General features: G+C 43.8%; 1 protein-coding gene and 1 long non-coding RNA gene across 2 annotated transcripts; both read left to right on the top strand.

Annotated features, from left to right (window-relative positions):
• Positions 1-5,788: 5,788 nt before the first annotated feature.
• LOC119330253 lies at positions 5,789-6,315 on the top strand. The gene is made up of 3 exons (XR_005159981.1): positions 5,789-5,878; positions 5,993-6,069; positions 6,186-6,315. It is a non-coding gene; the product is annotated as an uncharacterized LOC119330253 (long non-coding RNA).
• A 4,896-nt stretch (positions 6,316-11,211) lies between these two features.
• LOC119329206 (gamma-glutamylcyclotransferase 2-2-like) lies at positions 11,212-11,806 on the top strand. Its single transcript, XM_037602211.1, has 3 exons — positions 11,212-11,325; positions 11,425-11,501; positions 11,618-11,806. Exons 1-3 carry the CDS (start codon positions 11,217-11,219, stop codon positions 11,657-11,659), a joined length of 228 nt encoding a protein of 75 aa, XP_037458108.1. The 5' UTR covers positions 11,212-11,216; the 3' UTR covers positions 11,660-11,806.
• Positions 11,807-16,259: the final 4,453 nt, after the last annotated feature.

Raw genomic sequence — 16,259 nt, 5'->3', positions numbered from 1 at the left:
TAGCTTACCGTTTAATAATATTTCTATCTTGCACCATGAGTGTTGTTCAGTGGCAATATTCGCTCCGCCGAAGGTAATAGTGATGCACTTTTGCTAAGAAGGTTCTTTCTTGTTCAATGCAATGACAAGACACTGAAACATCATGGTGTCCATGCTAAAGGATAATGATTCACCCCCTAGCTTCTTATTGTTGTATCATCTTAGCAGGGCGTGGCCGCGGCTGCGGCGCGGGCAGCAAGGACGAGCGCCGCAAGGGAGCCGATGGGCGTGGGCGTGAACCGGGGAGAGGAGACCATGGCGGAGGAGATGAGAGAAGGCCACTGTCTTCTTCTCCCCCCTCTCTGACCAGAAACCCCTATCTATCCATCCGACGAGAGAAGACTGCAGGCGGAGGAGAGGAGATGCGGGTGAGGTAAGAGGAGCCAAATCCCCATCATGCTCCTCCCCGCGCGCCGCCGACCCACCAGCGGCATTCTTTCTGGTGTTCTAGGTAACCAAATCCACCTACCCCTACCCGAACCTTTTTTGGGGGATTTTGTTGAACTGTTTTGGGGCTTTTGGTTTGGGGGCGATGTTGACATTATTGTTCGAGGAAGGGGAATGGCTTCTTGTGCGCTCAGTTTGTTGTTGTCTGCAGGGGAAACAAACAACAAGATGGTGGTGCGGGTCTTCAGGTATGCGTCCCTGATCTGGAACCCCGGCTTCGATTTCAACGAGAAGATCCTGAGATTCATCAAGGGCTACAAGCGAACGTTTAATCTCGGTATTCTTGGTTGCGCCTAAATGATTTGAAGCAAATCTGAACCTGTAACTGTAGTTCTTGGTCTGAAGATATCACATCTCAACTTTTCTTTCCCCGCAGCTTGCATTGACCATAGAGGCACACCACAGAATCCATCCAGGACCTGCACCCCTGAATCCAAAGATGAAGAAATATGCGTAAGTTGATTGCATCCATTAATCAAATATCTACAACACATTGTACTGATGTGCTGAAGTTTCGATGATTTCGATTGGTCGCTGACATAACCTCCTATTTCTCCTTTTGTTTATAGGTATTCAACGTGAGGAATTTCATACTTTTGGTGTGGTGCTAGCAAATATAGTGACCAAAGATAGTGATGAGAAAGGGTGGAGCTGAGTATGCCACACATGGATATGATTATTCCCCGTATGTTATTTTTGGCAATCCACTTCATCACTGACTCATCTGTGTATGGGTGAGCTAACAAGCCTGTATTATGTCTTCCCTCTTTCTTTGTAAGTGAAGGATTTCAGATTGCTGCGCATTATTCAACTGCTATACTTGTGAAAGGGAAACGTGTTAAACTATAGTACTCCCTCCGTTGCATGATGAGTTTCAGCGACTCTTATTTTGGGATGGAGGGAGTAGTAAATTACATTTGTTGATGTGATAATAATTAAGTTTAAAAATATGTCATCTTTTATTCACTAATAGGGTAGAGCCAAGGTGGCATAAGTGTGTGGCTATGGATTACATCACGGATTATGTGCTACTTTATTAGTTGAAGTCTCTTTGTTCGGTTAGTTCTCTAAAACAGAACCATTTCTCCTGGTGTATATGTTTCTTGGCAACATTTGGTGTAATACTAATCTTCCAGAGATTGCTGTAAGAAATAACTATAATTAGTATCTTTATCTCATCAATGGGCTAATTCTATAAAAAGGACTAATAAGGAGATTTCTTAGCAGTACTGTATATGTTTGGAGCAATGAGGTAATTTTATCCTATGTTACTTTCTTTCTCTTGCATTTCCTAATTTTGTTTTCCACTCCATTTTTTCAGGTTCTAAAGTTTGGCCACAACTAGCTTGATACGGAGACATTTCATATTAGGAGTTAAACTTTGGTTTGGAGGCATTGAGCTTTGCCAGTAACTAGCTTTCTTACTTGGTATACTTCTGTCAGCATTCAGGTAAACAACTATCTACCACATTGTTTAATCTATGGTTTACCCGGTGCCAAGTGTACTATATTGCTAGATTTAACTTTAACCTATGTGTTGCTCCGTATGTATCTCGGCATAAATGGTTCATCATACTAGGATTTAATGTAGTGATCTTACTTCTGTTGCTTCTTGGTGAATATAAATTATATTGCGTTTTCATGGAAGCAGAAGCCCCGTAGTTGTATAGCGGGTCGCGGGAGAGGCAGCCGGTGAGTGCGAGCTGGACGGGAAAGTGATGCCTACGATGGCGAACCATGCCGGCGGGCAGGGCAGGTTCGACGCTCTAAATGTACTGCCTGACAGCTTGTCTTAGTCTTAATAAAAGTGCATATCTGCAGCATCCTTTCATTTATTTGGCATATCCTACTTTAAAAAATATCCTTGACTCGTATCGATTTCAAATAACTGAAGTATCTTCTCTGCTCATGTTTCCACATAAAGCCCAATCATGTATATGTACTGATGGCAGCATGCATTCCAAGTTAGAGAGGTTCCAATGCTTTCCTTTTCTTACATCCGTGCTTATCTTCTTGTATTGTTTAGCAACGAGATCAATAGTAGCACTTGGCCAGAATATGAATTTTTAGTGCTTCTGAATTTCAATGACAAGTGGTACTGAATTTTAACTAAGTGCTTCTGATATGTCAATGACAAGTGGTACTGAATTCTAACTAAGTGCTTCTGAAATTTCATCATCCTCCCACCTCGTTTTTTTTCGTCCCTGGGATCGATCTCTCGTGCCCTCGATGCGCTCGATGCGCTTGCCCACACGAACGTGGCTCTGTCCCTCCCCGCCTCCAGCGTCCTAGCTACCCCTCGTCTCCCCGCCTCCAGCCGCACCTGCCGCCACACCCCAATCCCCGATCTGGCTCTCCACCTCACGACGATGCCGTTTCCCTCTCCGTCCTCCTCCACAAGACGTCACCATCGCCGCCCCTCCTCCGTGATTCGGCCATGGCCACCACCGATGCCCTCCTCTCCATCGCTGCTGCCAACCCTCAACCTCCATCGATCTCCTCCTAGATCGACAAAGGGAGACCTCCACCGTCACCGTTCTTCTTCCTCCCCGACCTCCCGTCGTCGTTCTCCACGGATCTGGCCGTGGCCACAACCGATGCTGTCGGTTCCATGGAGGAGCTCACCCCGGCCTTCTCCACGGATCTGGTTGATCTAAAGGCGGGCGGCGAGGCGGGGCTCACCGAGCGAGGTATCCAGGCGGGGGTCGTCGGTGACGACAATGAAGGCTGGATCGAGGGATCCAGCGACCTAGGCAGGAGCTCCCCGGACCTGAGCGACGGCGGACGGGCGCGTGAGACGGAGTGATCTGGTGTGGCGGCGTGAATTCCTTGCAGGTAGAGGCGGGTCTCCATGGCTGGCAGGGAGAGCTCCAGGCCATGGCGGGGCTTTAGTTTTCCCTGGTAGAAAAGAGAGAAAGAGGAAGATTCGGGAAGGAGGAGAGGTAGAGAGAAAAAGGTGCAGGTGCGAGCTTGGGGAAGAGGGAGCCTAACATGTGCGTACATCCTTGCTCCTTTTCTTCTTTCAGTTTTAGGTACTTTCCAGCAGGTGTGTACATCCTTGTTCCTTCTCTTCTTTCGATTTTAGCTACTCTCCAGTATGCAATTATATCAGCAGTTCTCAAGTAAATGAACCGTAGAGAATCAGCTAGATATTTTACTACTATAAGCTGTGGAGTACTGAGAATGGCATTTATATTGCTGCAAATGCAATATATGATTTATGCAGCAGAGAGGATGCCGCAAGGGGAGAGGAATGGTGCAGTGAGATTGAGGAAGACATGACACATCGGGACCCGGGAGCTCGAGAAGAGGCTCAATCGATCTCGACAAGAAGTGATCTCCCCTTGGTGACAGTACTAGATGGCCTCTCTAGGCTCCTGTCATATACCTTGGTATGTGTATATATTTCATTTCTTCAACGGTTTATTGATGCACGAGTAAGCTTGCAAAGCGACCTGGGTATGTGGATAGTTTTCACTTCTTCAACAGTTCATTGATGCAGGAGTAAGCTTGCGACCTAGGTATGTGGAGAGATTTCACTTCTTCAACGGTTCATTGATGCACGAGTAAGCTTGCGACCTGGGTATGTGGATAGATTTCACTTCTTCAATGGTTCATTGATGCACAAGTAAGCTTGCAAAGCGGCATCCTGCTTATCTAGCTTTCTGTCCACTGCTATCCATGCAACTGGTAATGACCGTGCAAGAGCCAAGCTTTAATTTTTTTATACATCCGGCCTCTAATCCCTGGCTATTAATTATATATTTAAGCAAACACAAGATGACATGACATCATTTAATTTTAAGAGAATCAATAAATTATTGAAACTGAAATGGTCATATATATGATGGTTTGATCTGTCGGCCTTTTATGTTTTTTTCAGAAGCATAAAAGATATAAGAATCTCATCTCCTTTTGGCGGAACGGCAGATGGCTTGGCTGCTACCAGGGTGATCCAAAGGGTGTATCTAGGTAGCATGTTTGTGGCCTCTTGCACTAACATGATTAATGGTAGCTTCTATTCCATGACATGATTTTTGCAGCTGTAACAATATGTTTCATGCAAGAGGACATAAATTTGCATCCTATTTTTCTGTCCAGTTAGTTCCAAATTAGAAATGTTTGTGCTATCACTGACAATTTGGTGGAAAAAGATGAGTCGTATATACACCCAATGTAAGCTTTCACATCAGCCGTTGCTCTTGATTGTCTTTGCAAGTCCATAGATCTAATTTCTTATGATTTTCCTTTACTCATAGTAAGTACTGAATATTTTGTGCTTCAACCCTTTAGGTGTTAATTTCTATGATGTGGCTAGTAAAGTTGGCAACAGGTACAGTATAACGATCATGATATGCAGAGGGATATCACCTAGGTGCATAAATCATAATCATTCAGTTTTTATTTGGCAAGCTGGAGCTACCTGGAACTTTCAATTTTGGTGCCAAGATGGATGGATTCAACTGGGTGACCCATAGTCAGGTATTGTTGTTCAGTTATCCTGAGGGTAATGTGGATATGTTCTATTTGAGATCAAGCTTGGTATTGCTAGAAAATATATATGTGATGTGCACTGAGATTTCAACTATATAATATCAGTGATAAAACACGCCATTTCCCTTGCTATTCATGATCACTTGAACTAGCTTACCGTTTAATAATATTTCTATCTTGCACCATGAGTGTTGTTCAGTGGCAATATTCGCTCCGCCGAAGGTAATAGTGATGCACCTTTGCTAAGAAGGTTCTTTCTTGTTCAATGCAATGACAAGACGCTGAAACATCATGGTGTCCATGCTAAAGGATAATGATTCACCCCCTAGCTTCTTATTGTTGTATCATCTTAGCAGGGCGTGGCCGCGGCTGCGGCGCGGGCAGCAAGGACGAGCGCCGCAAGGGAGCCGATGGGCGTGGGCGTGAACCGGGGAGAGGAGACCATGGCGGGGGAGATGAGAGAAGGCCACTGTCTTCTTCTCCCCCCCTCTCCGACCAGAAACCCCTATCTATCCATCCGATGAGAGAAGACTGCAGGCGGAGGAGAGGAGACGCAGGTGAGGTAAGAGGAGCCAAATCCCCATCATGCTCCTCCCCGCGCGCCGCCGACCGACCAGCGGCATTCTTTCTGGTGTTCTAGGTAACCAAATCCACCTACCCCTACCCGAACCTTTTTTGGGGGATTTTGTTGAACGTTTTTGGGGCTTTTGGCTTGTGGGCGATGTTTACATTATTGTTCAAGGAAGGGGAATGGCTTCTTGTGCGCTCAGTTTGTTGTTATCTGCAGGGGAAACAAACAACAAGATGGTGGTGCGGGTCTTCAGGTATGGGTCCCTGATCTGGAACCCCGGCTTCGATTTCAACGAGAAGATCCTGAGATTCATCAAGGGCTACAAGCGTACGTTTAATCTCGGTATTCTTGGTTGCGCCTAAATGATTTGAAGCAAATCTGAACCTGTAACTGTAGTTCTTGGTCTGAAGATATCACATCTCAACTTTTCTTTCCCCGCAGCTTGCATTGACCATAGAGGCACACCACAGAATCCATCCAGGACCTGCACCCCTAAATCCGAAGATGAAGAAATATGCGTAAGTTGATTGCATCCATTAATCAAATATCTACAACACATTGTACTGATGTGCTGAAGTTTCGATGATTTCGATTGGTCGCTGACATAACCTCCTATTTCTCCTTTTGTTTATAGGTATTCAACGTGAGGAATTTCATACTTTTGGTGTGGTGCTAGCAAATATAGTGACCAAAGATAGTGATGAGAAAGGGTGGAGCTGAGTATGCCACACATGGATATGATTATTCCCCGTATGTTATTTTTGGCAATCCACTTCATCACTGACTCATCTGTGTATGGGTGAGCTAACAAGCCTGTATTATGTCTTCCCTCTTTCTTTGTAAGTGAAGGATTTCAGATTGCTGCGCATTATTCAACTGCTATACTTGTGAAAGGGAAACGTGCTAAACTATAGTACTCCCTCCGTTGCATGATGAGTTTCAGCGACTCTTATTTTGGGATGGAGGGAGTAGTAAATTACATTTGTTGATGTGATAATAATTAAGTTTAAAAATATGTCATCTTTTATTTCACTAATAGGGTAGAGCCAAGGTGGCATAAGTGTGTGGCTATGGATTACATCACAGATTATGTGCTACTTTATTAGTTGAAGTCTCTTTGTTCGGTTAGTTCTCTAAAACAGAACCATTTCTCCTGGTGTATATGTTTCTTGGCAACATTTGGTGTAATACTAATCTTCCAGATATTGCTGTAAGAAATAACTATAATAAGTATCTTTATCTCATCAATGGGCTAATTCTATAAAAAGGACTAATAAGGAGATTTCTTAGCAGTACTGTATATGTTTGGAGCAATGAGGTAATTTTATCCTATGTTACTTTCTTTCTCTTGCATTTCCTAATTTTGTTTTCCACTCCATTTTTTCAGGTTCTAAAGTTTGGCCACAACTAGCTTGATTCGGAGACATTTCATATTAGGAGTTAAACTTTGGTTTGGAGGCATTGAGCTTTGCCAGTAACTAGCTTTGTTACTTGGTATACTTCTGTCAGCATTCAGGTAAACAACTATCTACCACATTGTTTAATCTATGGTTTACCCGGTTCCAAGTGTACTATATTGCTAGATTTAACTTTAACCTATGTGTTGCTCCGTATGTATCTCGGCATAAATGGTTCATCATACTAGGATTTAATGTAGTGATCTTACTTCTGTTGCTTCTTGGTGAATATAAATTATATTGCGTTTTCATGGAAGCAGGAGCCCCGTAGTTGTGTAGCGGGTCGCGGGAGAGGCAGCCGGTGAGTGCGAGCTGGACGGGAAAGTGATGCCTGCGATGGCGAACCATGCCGGCAGGCAGGGCAGGGTCGACGCTCTAAATGTACTGCCTGACAGCTTGTCTTAGTCTTAATAAAAGTGCATATCTGCAGCATCCTTTCATTTATTTGGCATATCCTACTTTAAAAAATATCCTTGACTCGCATCGATTTCAAATAACTGAAGTATCTTCTCTGCTCATGTTTCCACATAAAGCCCAATCATGTATATGTACTGATGGCAGCATGCATTCCAAGTTAGAGAGGTTCCAATGCTTTCCTTTTTTCACATCCGTGATTATCTTCTTGTATTGTTTAGCAACGAGATCAATAGTAGCACTTGGCCAGAATATGAATTTTTAGTGCTTCTGAATTTCAATGACAAGTGGTACTGAATTTTAACTAAGTGCTTCTGATATGTCAATGACAAGTGGTACTGAATTCTAACTAAGTGCTTTTGAAATTTCTTGTGATGAATGGGTTTTCTGAGTGTAAGGCCCTGTTCGGTGTCCATCCGCTCCACTGCTCCGCTCCGGGAGCGGACGGAGCTGCAGTGAGAAGTCTTGGAGCGGGCGAAACGATGCTCCGCAGATCCACGGATTTCAACAAGCCGGCGCATTGCCGAATGGGGCCTAAATATTGATGATTTGGTAGGTCGCGTTCCGGGCTTTATTTTCGTCCTACCTCATCCAGTCTTTTTTGGTACTTCTTTGGTACTTGCTCCCACCTCCCGCTCAGCCGAGACAGTTTATTTTCGCTGGTTTATTTTCGTCATCCTCCCACCTCCGTTTTTTTCGTCCCTGGGATCGATCCCTCGTGCCCTCGATGCGCTCGATGCGCTTGCCCGCACGAACGTGGCTCCGTCCCTCCCCGCCTCCAGCCTCCTAGCTACCCCTCCTCTCCCCGCCTCCAGCCGCACCCGCCGCCGCACCCCAATCCCCGATCTGGCTCTCCACCTCACGACGACGCTGTTGCCCTCTCCGTCCTCCTCTACAAGACGTCACCATCGCCGCCCCTCCTCCGTGATTCGGCCATGGCCACCATCGACGCCCTCCTCTCCATCGCTGCAGCCAACCCTCAACCTCCATCGATCTCCTCCTAGATCGACAAAGGGAGACCTCCACCGTCACCGTTCTTCTTCCTCCCCGACCTCCCGTCGTCGTTCTCCACGGATCTGGCCGTGGCCACAACCGATGCTGTCGGTTCCATGGAGGAGCTCACCCCGGCCTTCTCCACGGATCTGGTTGATCTGAAGGCGGGCGGCGAGGCGGGGCTCACCGAGCGAGGTATCCAGGCGGGGGTCGTCGGTGACGACGATGAAGGCCGGATCGGTGGATCCAGCGACCTAGGCAGGAGCTCCCCGGACCTGAGCGACGGCGGACGGGCGCGTGAGACGGAGTGATCTGGTGCGGCGGCATGAATTCCTTGCAGGTAGAGGCGGGTCTCCATGGCTGGCAGGTTGAGCTCCAAGCCATGGCGGGGCTTTAGTTTTCCCTGGTAGAAAAGAGAGAAAGAGGAAGATTCAGGGAGGAGGAGAGGTAGAGAGAAGAAGGTGCATGTTTGAGCTTGGGGAAGAGGGAGCCTAACATGTGCGTACATCCTTGCTCCTTTTCTTCTTTCAGTTTTAGGTACTTTCCAGCAGGCGTGTACATCCTTGTTCCTTCTCTTCTTTCGATTTTAGCTACTCTCCAGTATTCAATTCTGTCAGCAGTTCTCAAGTAAATGAACCATAGAGAATCAGCTAGATATTTTACCACTATAAGCTGTGGAGTACTGAGAATGGCATTTATATTGCTGCAAATGCAATATATGATTTATGCAACAGAGAGGATGCCGCAAGGGGAGAGGAATGGTGCAGTGAGATTGAGGAAGACAGGACACATCGGGACCCGGGAGCTCGAGAAGAGGCTCAATCGATCTCGACAAGAAGTGATCTCCCCTTGGTGACAGTACTAGATGGCCTCTCTAGGCTCCTGTCATAGACCTTGGTATGTGTATATATTTCATTTCTTCAACGGTTTATTGATGCACGAATAAGCTTGCAAAGCGACCTGGGTATGTGGATAGTTTTCACTTCTTCAACGGTTCATTGATGCAGGAGTAAGCTTGCGACCTAGGTATGTGGATAGATTTCACTTCTTCAATGGTTCATTGATGCACGAGTAAGCTTGCGACCTGGGTATGTGGATAGATTTCACTTCTTCAACGGTTCATTGATGCACGAGTAAGCTTGCAAAGCGGCATCCTGCTTATCTAGCTTTCTGTCCACTGTTGTCCATGCAACTGGTAATGACTGTGCAAGAGCCAAGCTTTAATTTTTTTATACACCCGGCCTCTAATCCCTGGCTATTAATTATATATTTAAGCAAACACAAGATGACGAGACATCATTTAATTTTAAGAGAATCAATAAGTTATTGAAACTGAAATGGTCATATATATGATGGTTTGATCTGTCGACCTTTTATGTTTTTTTCAGAAGCATAAAAGATCTAAGAATCTCGTCTCCTTCTGGCGGAACGGCAGAGGGCTTGGCTGCTACCAGGGTGATCCAAAGGGTGTATCTAGGTAGCATGTTTGTGGCCTCTTGCACTAACATGATTAATGGTAGCTTCTATTCCATTACATGATTTTTGCAGCTGTAACAATATGTTTCATGCAAGAGGACATAAATTTGCATCCTATTTTTCTGTCCAGTTAGTTCCAAATTAGAAATGTTTGTGCTATCACTGACAATTTGGTGGAAAAAGATGAGTCGTATATACACCCAGTGTAAGCTTTCACATCAGTCGTTGCTCTTGATTGTCTTTGCAAGTCCATAGATATAATTTCTTATGATTTTCCTTTACTCATAGTAAGTACTGAATATTTTGTGCTTCAACCCTTTAGGTGTTAATTTCTATGATGTGGCTAGCAAAGTTGGCAACAGGTACAGTATAACGATCATGATCTGCAGAGGGATATCACCTAGGTGCATAAATCATAATCATTCAGTTTTTATTTGGCAAGCTGGAGCTACTTGGAACTTTCAATTTTGGTGCCAAGATGGATGGATTCAACTGGGTGACCCATAGTCAGGTATTGTTGTTTAGTTATCCTGAGGGTAATGTGGATATGTTCTATTCGAGATCAAGCTTGGTATTGCTAGAAAATATATATCTGATGTGCACTGAGATTTCAACTATATAATATCAGTGCTAAAACACGCCGTTTCCCTTGCTATTCATGATCACTTGAACTAGCTTACCGTTTAATAATATTTCTATCTTGCACCATGAGTGTTGTTCTGTGGCAATATTCGCTCCGCCGAAGGTAATAGTGATGCACCTTTGCTAAGAAGGTTCTTTCCTGTTCAATGCAATCACAAGACGCTGAAACATCATGGTGTCCATGCTAAAGGATAATGATTCACCCCCTGGCTTCTTATTGTTGTATCATCTTGGCAGGGCGTGGCCGCGGCTGCGGCGCGGGCAGCAAGGACAAGCGCCACAAGGGAGCCGATGGGCGTGGGTGTGAACCGGGGAGAGGAGACCATGGCGGAGGAGATGAGAGAAGGCCACTGTCTTCTTCTCCCCCCCTCTCCGACCAGAAACCCCTATCTATCCATCCAACGAGAGAAGACTGCAGACGGAGGAGAGGAGACACGGGTGAGGTAAGAGGAGCCAAATCCCCATCATGCTCCTCCCAGCGCGCCGCCGACCCACCAGCGGCATTCTTTCTAGTGTGCTAGGTAACCGAATCCACCTACCCCTACCCGTACCTTTTTGGGGGGATTTTGTTGAACTGTTTTGGGGCTTTTGGTTTGGGGGAGATGTTGACATTGTTGTTCGAGGAAGGGGAATGGCTTCTTGTGCTCAGTTTGTTGTTGTCTGCAGGGGAAACAAACAACAAGATGGTGGTGCCGGTCTTCGGGTATGGATCCCTGATCTGGAACCCCGGCTTCGATTTCAACGAGAAGATCCTGAGATTCATCAAGGGCTACAAGCGAACGTTTAATCTCGGTATTCTTGGTTGCGCCTAAATGATTTGAAGCAAATCTGAACCTGTAACTGTAGTTCTTGGTCTGAAGATATCACATCTCAACTTTTCTTTCCCCGCAGCTTGCATTGACCATAGAGGCGCACCACAGAATCCATCCAGGACCTGCACCCCTGAATCAGAAGATGAAGAAATATGCGTAAGTTGATTGCATCCATTAATCAAATATCTACAACACATTGTACTGATGTGCTGAAGTTTCGATGATTTCGATTGGTCGCTGACATAACCTCCTATTTCTCCTTTTGTTTATAGGTATTCAACGTGAGGAATTTCATACTTTTGGTGTGGTGCTAGCAAATATAGTGACCAAAGATAGTGATGAGAAAGGGTGGAGCTGAGTATGCCACACATGGATATGATTATTCCCCGTATGTTCTTTTCGGCAATCCACTTCATCACTGACTCATCTGTGTATGGGTGAGCTAACAAGCATGTATTATGTCTTCCCTCTTTCTTTGTAAGTGAAGGATTTCAGATTGCTGCGCATTATTCAACTTCTATACTTGTGAAAGAGAAACGTGCTAAACTATAGTACTCCCTCCGTTGCATGATGAGTTTCAGCGACTCTTATTTTGGGATGGAGGGAGTAGTAAATTACTTTTGTTTTTTTGTTTGTTGATGTGATAATAATTAAGTTTAAAAATATGTCATCTTTTATTTCACTAATAGGGTAGAGCCAAGGTGGCATAAGTGTGTGGCTGCGGATTACATCACGGATTATGTGCTACTTTATTAGTTGAAGTCTCTTTGTTCGGTTAGTTCTCTAAAACAAAACCATTTCTCCCGGTGTATATGTTTCTTTGCAACATTTGGTGTAATACTAATCTTCCATAGATTGTTGTAAGAAATAACTATATTTAGTATCTTTATCTCATCAATGGGCTAATTCTATAAAAAGAACTAATAATGAGATTTCTTAGCAGTACTGTATATGTTTGGAGCAATGAGGTAGTTTTATCCTATGTTACTTTCTTTCTCTTGCATTTCCTAATTTTGTTTTCCACTCCATTTTTTCAGGTTCCAAAGTTTGGCCACAACTAGCTTGATTCAGAGACATTTCATATTAGTTGTTAAACTTTGGTTTGGAGGCATTGAGCTTTGCCAGTAACTAGCTTTGTTACTTGGTATACTTCTGTCAGCATTCAGGTAAACAACTATCTACCACATTGTTTAATCTATGGTTTACCCGATACCAAGTGTACTATATTGCTAGATTTAACTTTAACCTATGTGTTGCTCCTTATGTATCTCGGCATAAATGGTTCATCATACTAGGATTTAATGTAGTGATCTTACTTCTGTTGCTTCTTGGTGAATATAAATTATATTGCGTTTTCATGGAAGCAGGAGCCCTGTAGTTGTGTAGCGGGTCGCGGGAGAGGCAGCCGGTGAGTGCGAGCTGGACGGGAAAGTGATGCCTACGATGGCGAACCATGCCGGCGGGCAGGGCAGGGTCGACGCTCTAAATGTACTGCCTGACAGCTTGTCTTAGTCTTAATAAAAGTGCATATCTGCAGCATCCTTTCATTTATTTGGCATATCCTACTTTAAAAAATATCCTTGACTCGCATCGATTTCAAATAACTGAAGTATCTTCTCTGCTCATGTTTCCACATAAAGCCCAATCATGTATATGTACTGATGGAAGCATGCATTCCAAGTTAGAGAGGTTCCAATGCTTTCCTTTTTTCACATCCGTGCTTATCTTCTTGTATTGTTTAGCAACGAGATCAATAGTAGCACTTGGTAGAATATGAATTTTTAGTGCTTCTGAATTTCAATGACAAGTGGTACTGAATTTTAACTAAGTGCTTCTGATATGTCAATGACAAGTGGTACTGAATTCTAACTAAGTGCTTCTGAAATTTCTGGTGATGAATGGGTTTTCTGAGTGTAAGGCCCCGATTGGTGTCCATCCGCTCAACTGCTCCGCTCCGGGAGCGGACGGAGCTGCAGTGAGAAGTCTTGGAGCGGGCGAAACGATGCTCCGCAGATCCACGGATTTCAACGAGCCGGCGCATTGCCGAGCGGGGCCTAAATATTGATGATTTGGTACAACATACAGGACTGCTATTTTATGATGTGTTAAGGACTGCTAAGTCTGAATTTTAATGTATCAAATTCGGTAGTATTGAATATATAAATGCTGTTTGTACTCTTTAATGACTCGAACACAAATTGTTGTTTGCATGTCTAATGGCCGAGTCTCTCCTTTATGTTCTGTTGCGCTGAATGCCTGAGCGTCAAGTGTTGGGCAGTTTTCATGTCAAAAAGAAAAGTGGGGGTTCTTTTCACTTGCGCCAATGTTTGGATGGCTGAATTGGGCGCATGTTGCCGTGAATGCAGTCACTGGATCCCAGTCCCGCCTGCCCTGGCTTCCATCGGACGCCTGGGAGCCGGACCAAGAACGTGTGTAAGCCGGTCTATGAAAAGTGGTAAACAGCGAGACCATAGAGTACCAGCACGATGGTCCATCAATAAATGATGACTGTTCCATGTCAGAAACACTGTACATAAAGCGCCCACCCTATATCAATACGGCTCATTATACCCTTTGATGGCAAATCCCTATGAGGACCGACGATGCAGATAATATGACTATATAGTAGTATGACCCATAGTGAATTTTTGAAACTTCTTAGTGCATATTGTTTTGTCTCAATTTCCATAAATTCAATGTGCAAGTTGCATTATTATTGTTCTATCTAAATTACATCTAAGACTTGAACAGTGAGTGATGCCTCCTTTAATGAGTGAATTATATGGGGCGTGCTACGCGTCCGCCGGCTGATCTTTTTAACAGATCAGCCTGGTCGCTAGCCAAAATGATGTGTTGCATGGAGCGGCTGAGTGCGTCTTCACCATTGCAACACAGACTTTGTTGCAAAATTATTTTATTTTCGCAACACGAGTCTTGTTGCAGCAGCTGTTTTGTCGCAATTTTTTTCTTTTTTACCTGAGTTTGTTTTGCAATTTTTGCAACTAAGATCTTGTTGCAGAAAAATTTCTGCAACAGAGATTTTGTTGCAAAACATAAACCGTCATAGTCCATTGCAACACCGCGTTTGTTTCAGAAACATAGCACTTGTTGCAGAAGCGTGTTCGATGAATGATGGTATGCTCGCCCTCAATTGGACACGTGTCACACAGGGAAGGTGGCGGACGCGGCCACTGCGATCCGCTGGGTGATGGTAAGCATTTCCCAAATTATATAGTGTAGTTGTATCTTCTATTCTGTTTGAGCATGTAGGTGTGTGCTTCCTCGCTTTTACCTTGTAAGTTGTCCTCAATTTGTTGTTTTTGTTTAGGTTTGGATTTTTTTCTTCAACCCGCAAGGCCCATCCAGTTGTGAGCTATGATGAATTTGTTAAGCGTTGGAGGAGAACATTGCACATCCGAGCTACGCTGAATGTAGTGAGGCAACCATGAATTGGGTATTTCACATGAGGGAGGGGAGAGGAGAGGAACATTTTCATTTTATTGCTTTCGATGATAATTTCAATTCATAGTTTCTCTACAACACACGAGTGGTATTGGTGGGCTCATGATGAAAGTGGCGCCGGCAGAATCACTAGGCACTGGATGGGGAGGCAGTTGTCACCCTTGTCCCTCGGTGCTAGCCTGCCGTGGCGGCTTCACTCGCTTGCTCATAGGGTCGTGAGTTGCTGTGGATTTGTTTTTATCCCTTTTACAGTATTTTTTATCTATCCCTAACATACTGAGTCATTTTGTAGCTTTGGTTTCCCATATATGCCAGCCTAAATATCCCATGGTCAACATATTTGCATGGTTAGTGGACATTGTCCCTTCATTTTGTATTCAGTGATGGATGAAAAGTCTGAAATGGCAATTCTGCTGTATTATTCAATTTGACCTAATATTAAGTTTTTTATATTGCCAATAGAAATAATTTTTTTTCGCCTGATTTAGGAAGTGCACATAGGTAAGTCAGCATATTCTATAGCTCTTTCAGAGGTGAAAGCACATGCATGTTGCCTTCGAAATTGCTATCTCTGAAGCATACGCACATTGCACTAACAACTAGGCGGAGGTTCAGACATCATAGCTGTTAGTGACCGGTCAATTCGACCGTGCGTATAGGGACGGTTTGGGGTGCCAGGATGTCGATGCTCTCAAGTGGGGTGTAGTGGAAATGGTTGGATCGACGAGTGAAAAGAGAACACAAAAAATTGGAGGAAGACCAGCGACAAGCGAGTTCAACTAAAACATAAATTTCTTGTTAGTTAATCGCAAAGGCACTCCCTTGAAACTAACATGCATCATGACCATACTAATACATTTTATTTGCATTATCACTATATATTCAAGATAATATTAATTTAGCAAATTGCAGAGATTTTTTTGGCTATTTTTTTGTTATGATCTGGTGGAATGATAAAGAATTAGTTTCTGATTTGCACAGTGAGTATTCCCTGTTACACATATTAAGACCTTCAACTTGAAGGATTCATGCTAATTGCATATATTGCTTGTGCATGATGGGTACGAGTTGAGGAAGACGTTTTTATTATACTTGCTCAAATATTGTGTCAATGATGATAAATACAACATTTTTGATATTGTGCGAGAATTTCTTAAGCGCATTAAATAGATCTTAATTTGTAATCGATTTTTAGGTAGATCATCGTTTTATATGTATGCATGGCCAAATTGACTTTTTGTTATCGATTTACATTGCAAGTGAAGTGGATTTAAATTATTACTCGATTGTGCCCATGCTATCTTTCTTTATATATGAAATTTAACATGCATTATGTTTACGTAATTCCAGCGATATATTTCAAAAGCCTATGGCAACGCACGGGCATTATACTAGTCCAATGGTAGTTAGCGTGTTCGCTCGAGAGAAAAATCTGACACCCCCCATTAAATA

Source organism: Triticum dicoccoides, chromosome 7A (genome assembly GCF_002162155.2).
Source record: "Triticum dicoccoides isolate Atlit2015 ecotype Zavitan chromosome 7A, WEW_v2.0, whole genome shotgun sequence".
Lineage (NCBI taxonomy): Eukaryota > Viridiplantae > Streptophyta > Magnoliopsida > Poales > Poaceae > Triticum > Triticum dicoccoides.
The sequence above is the reverse complement of the archived record's forward strand: the minus strand, read 5'-3'. Positions and strand labels throughout refer to the sequence as shown.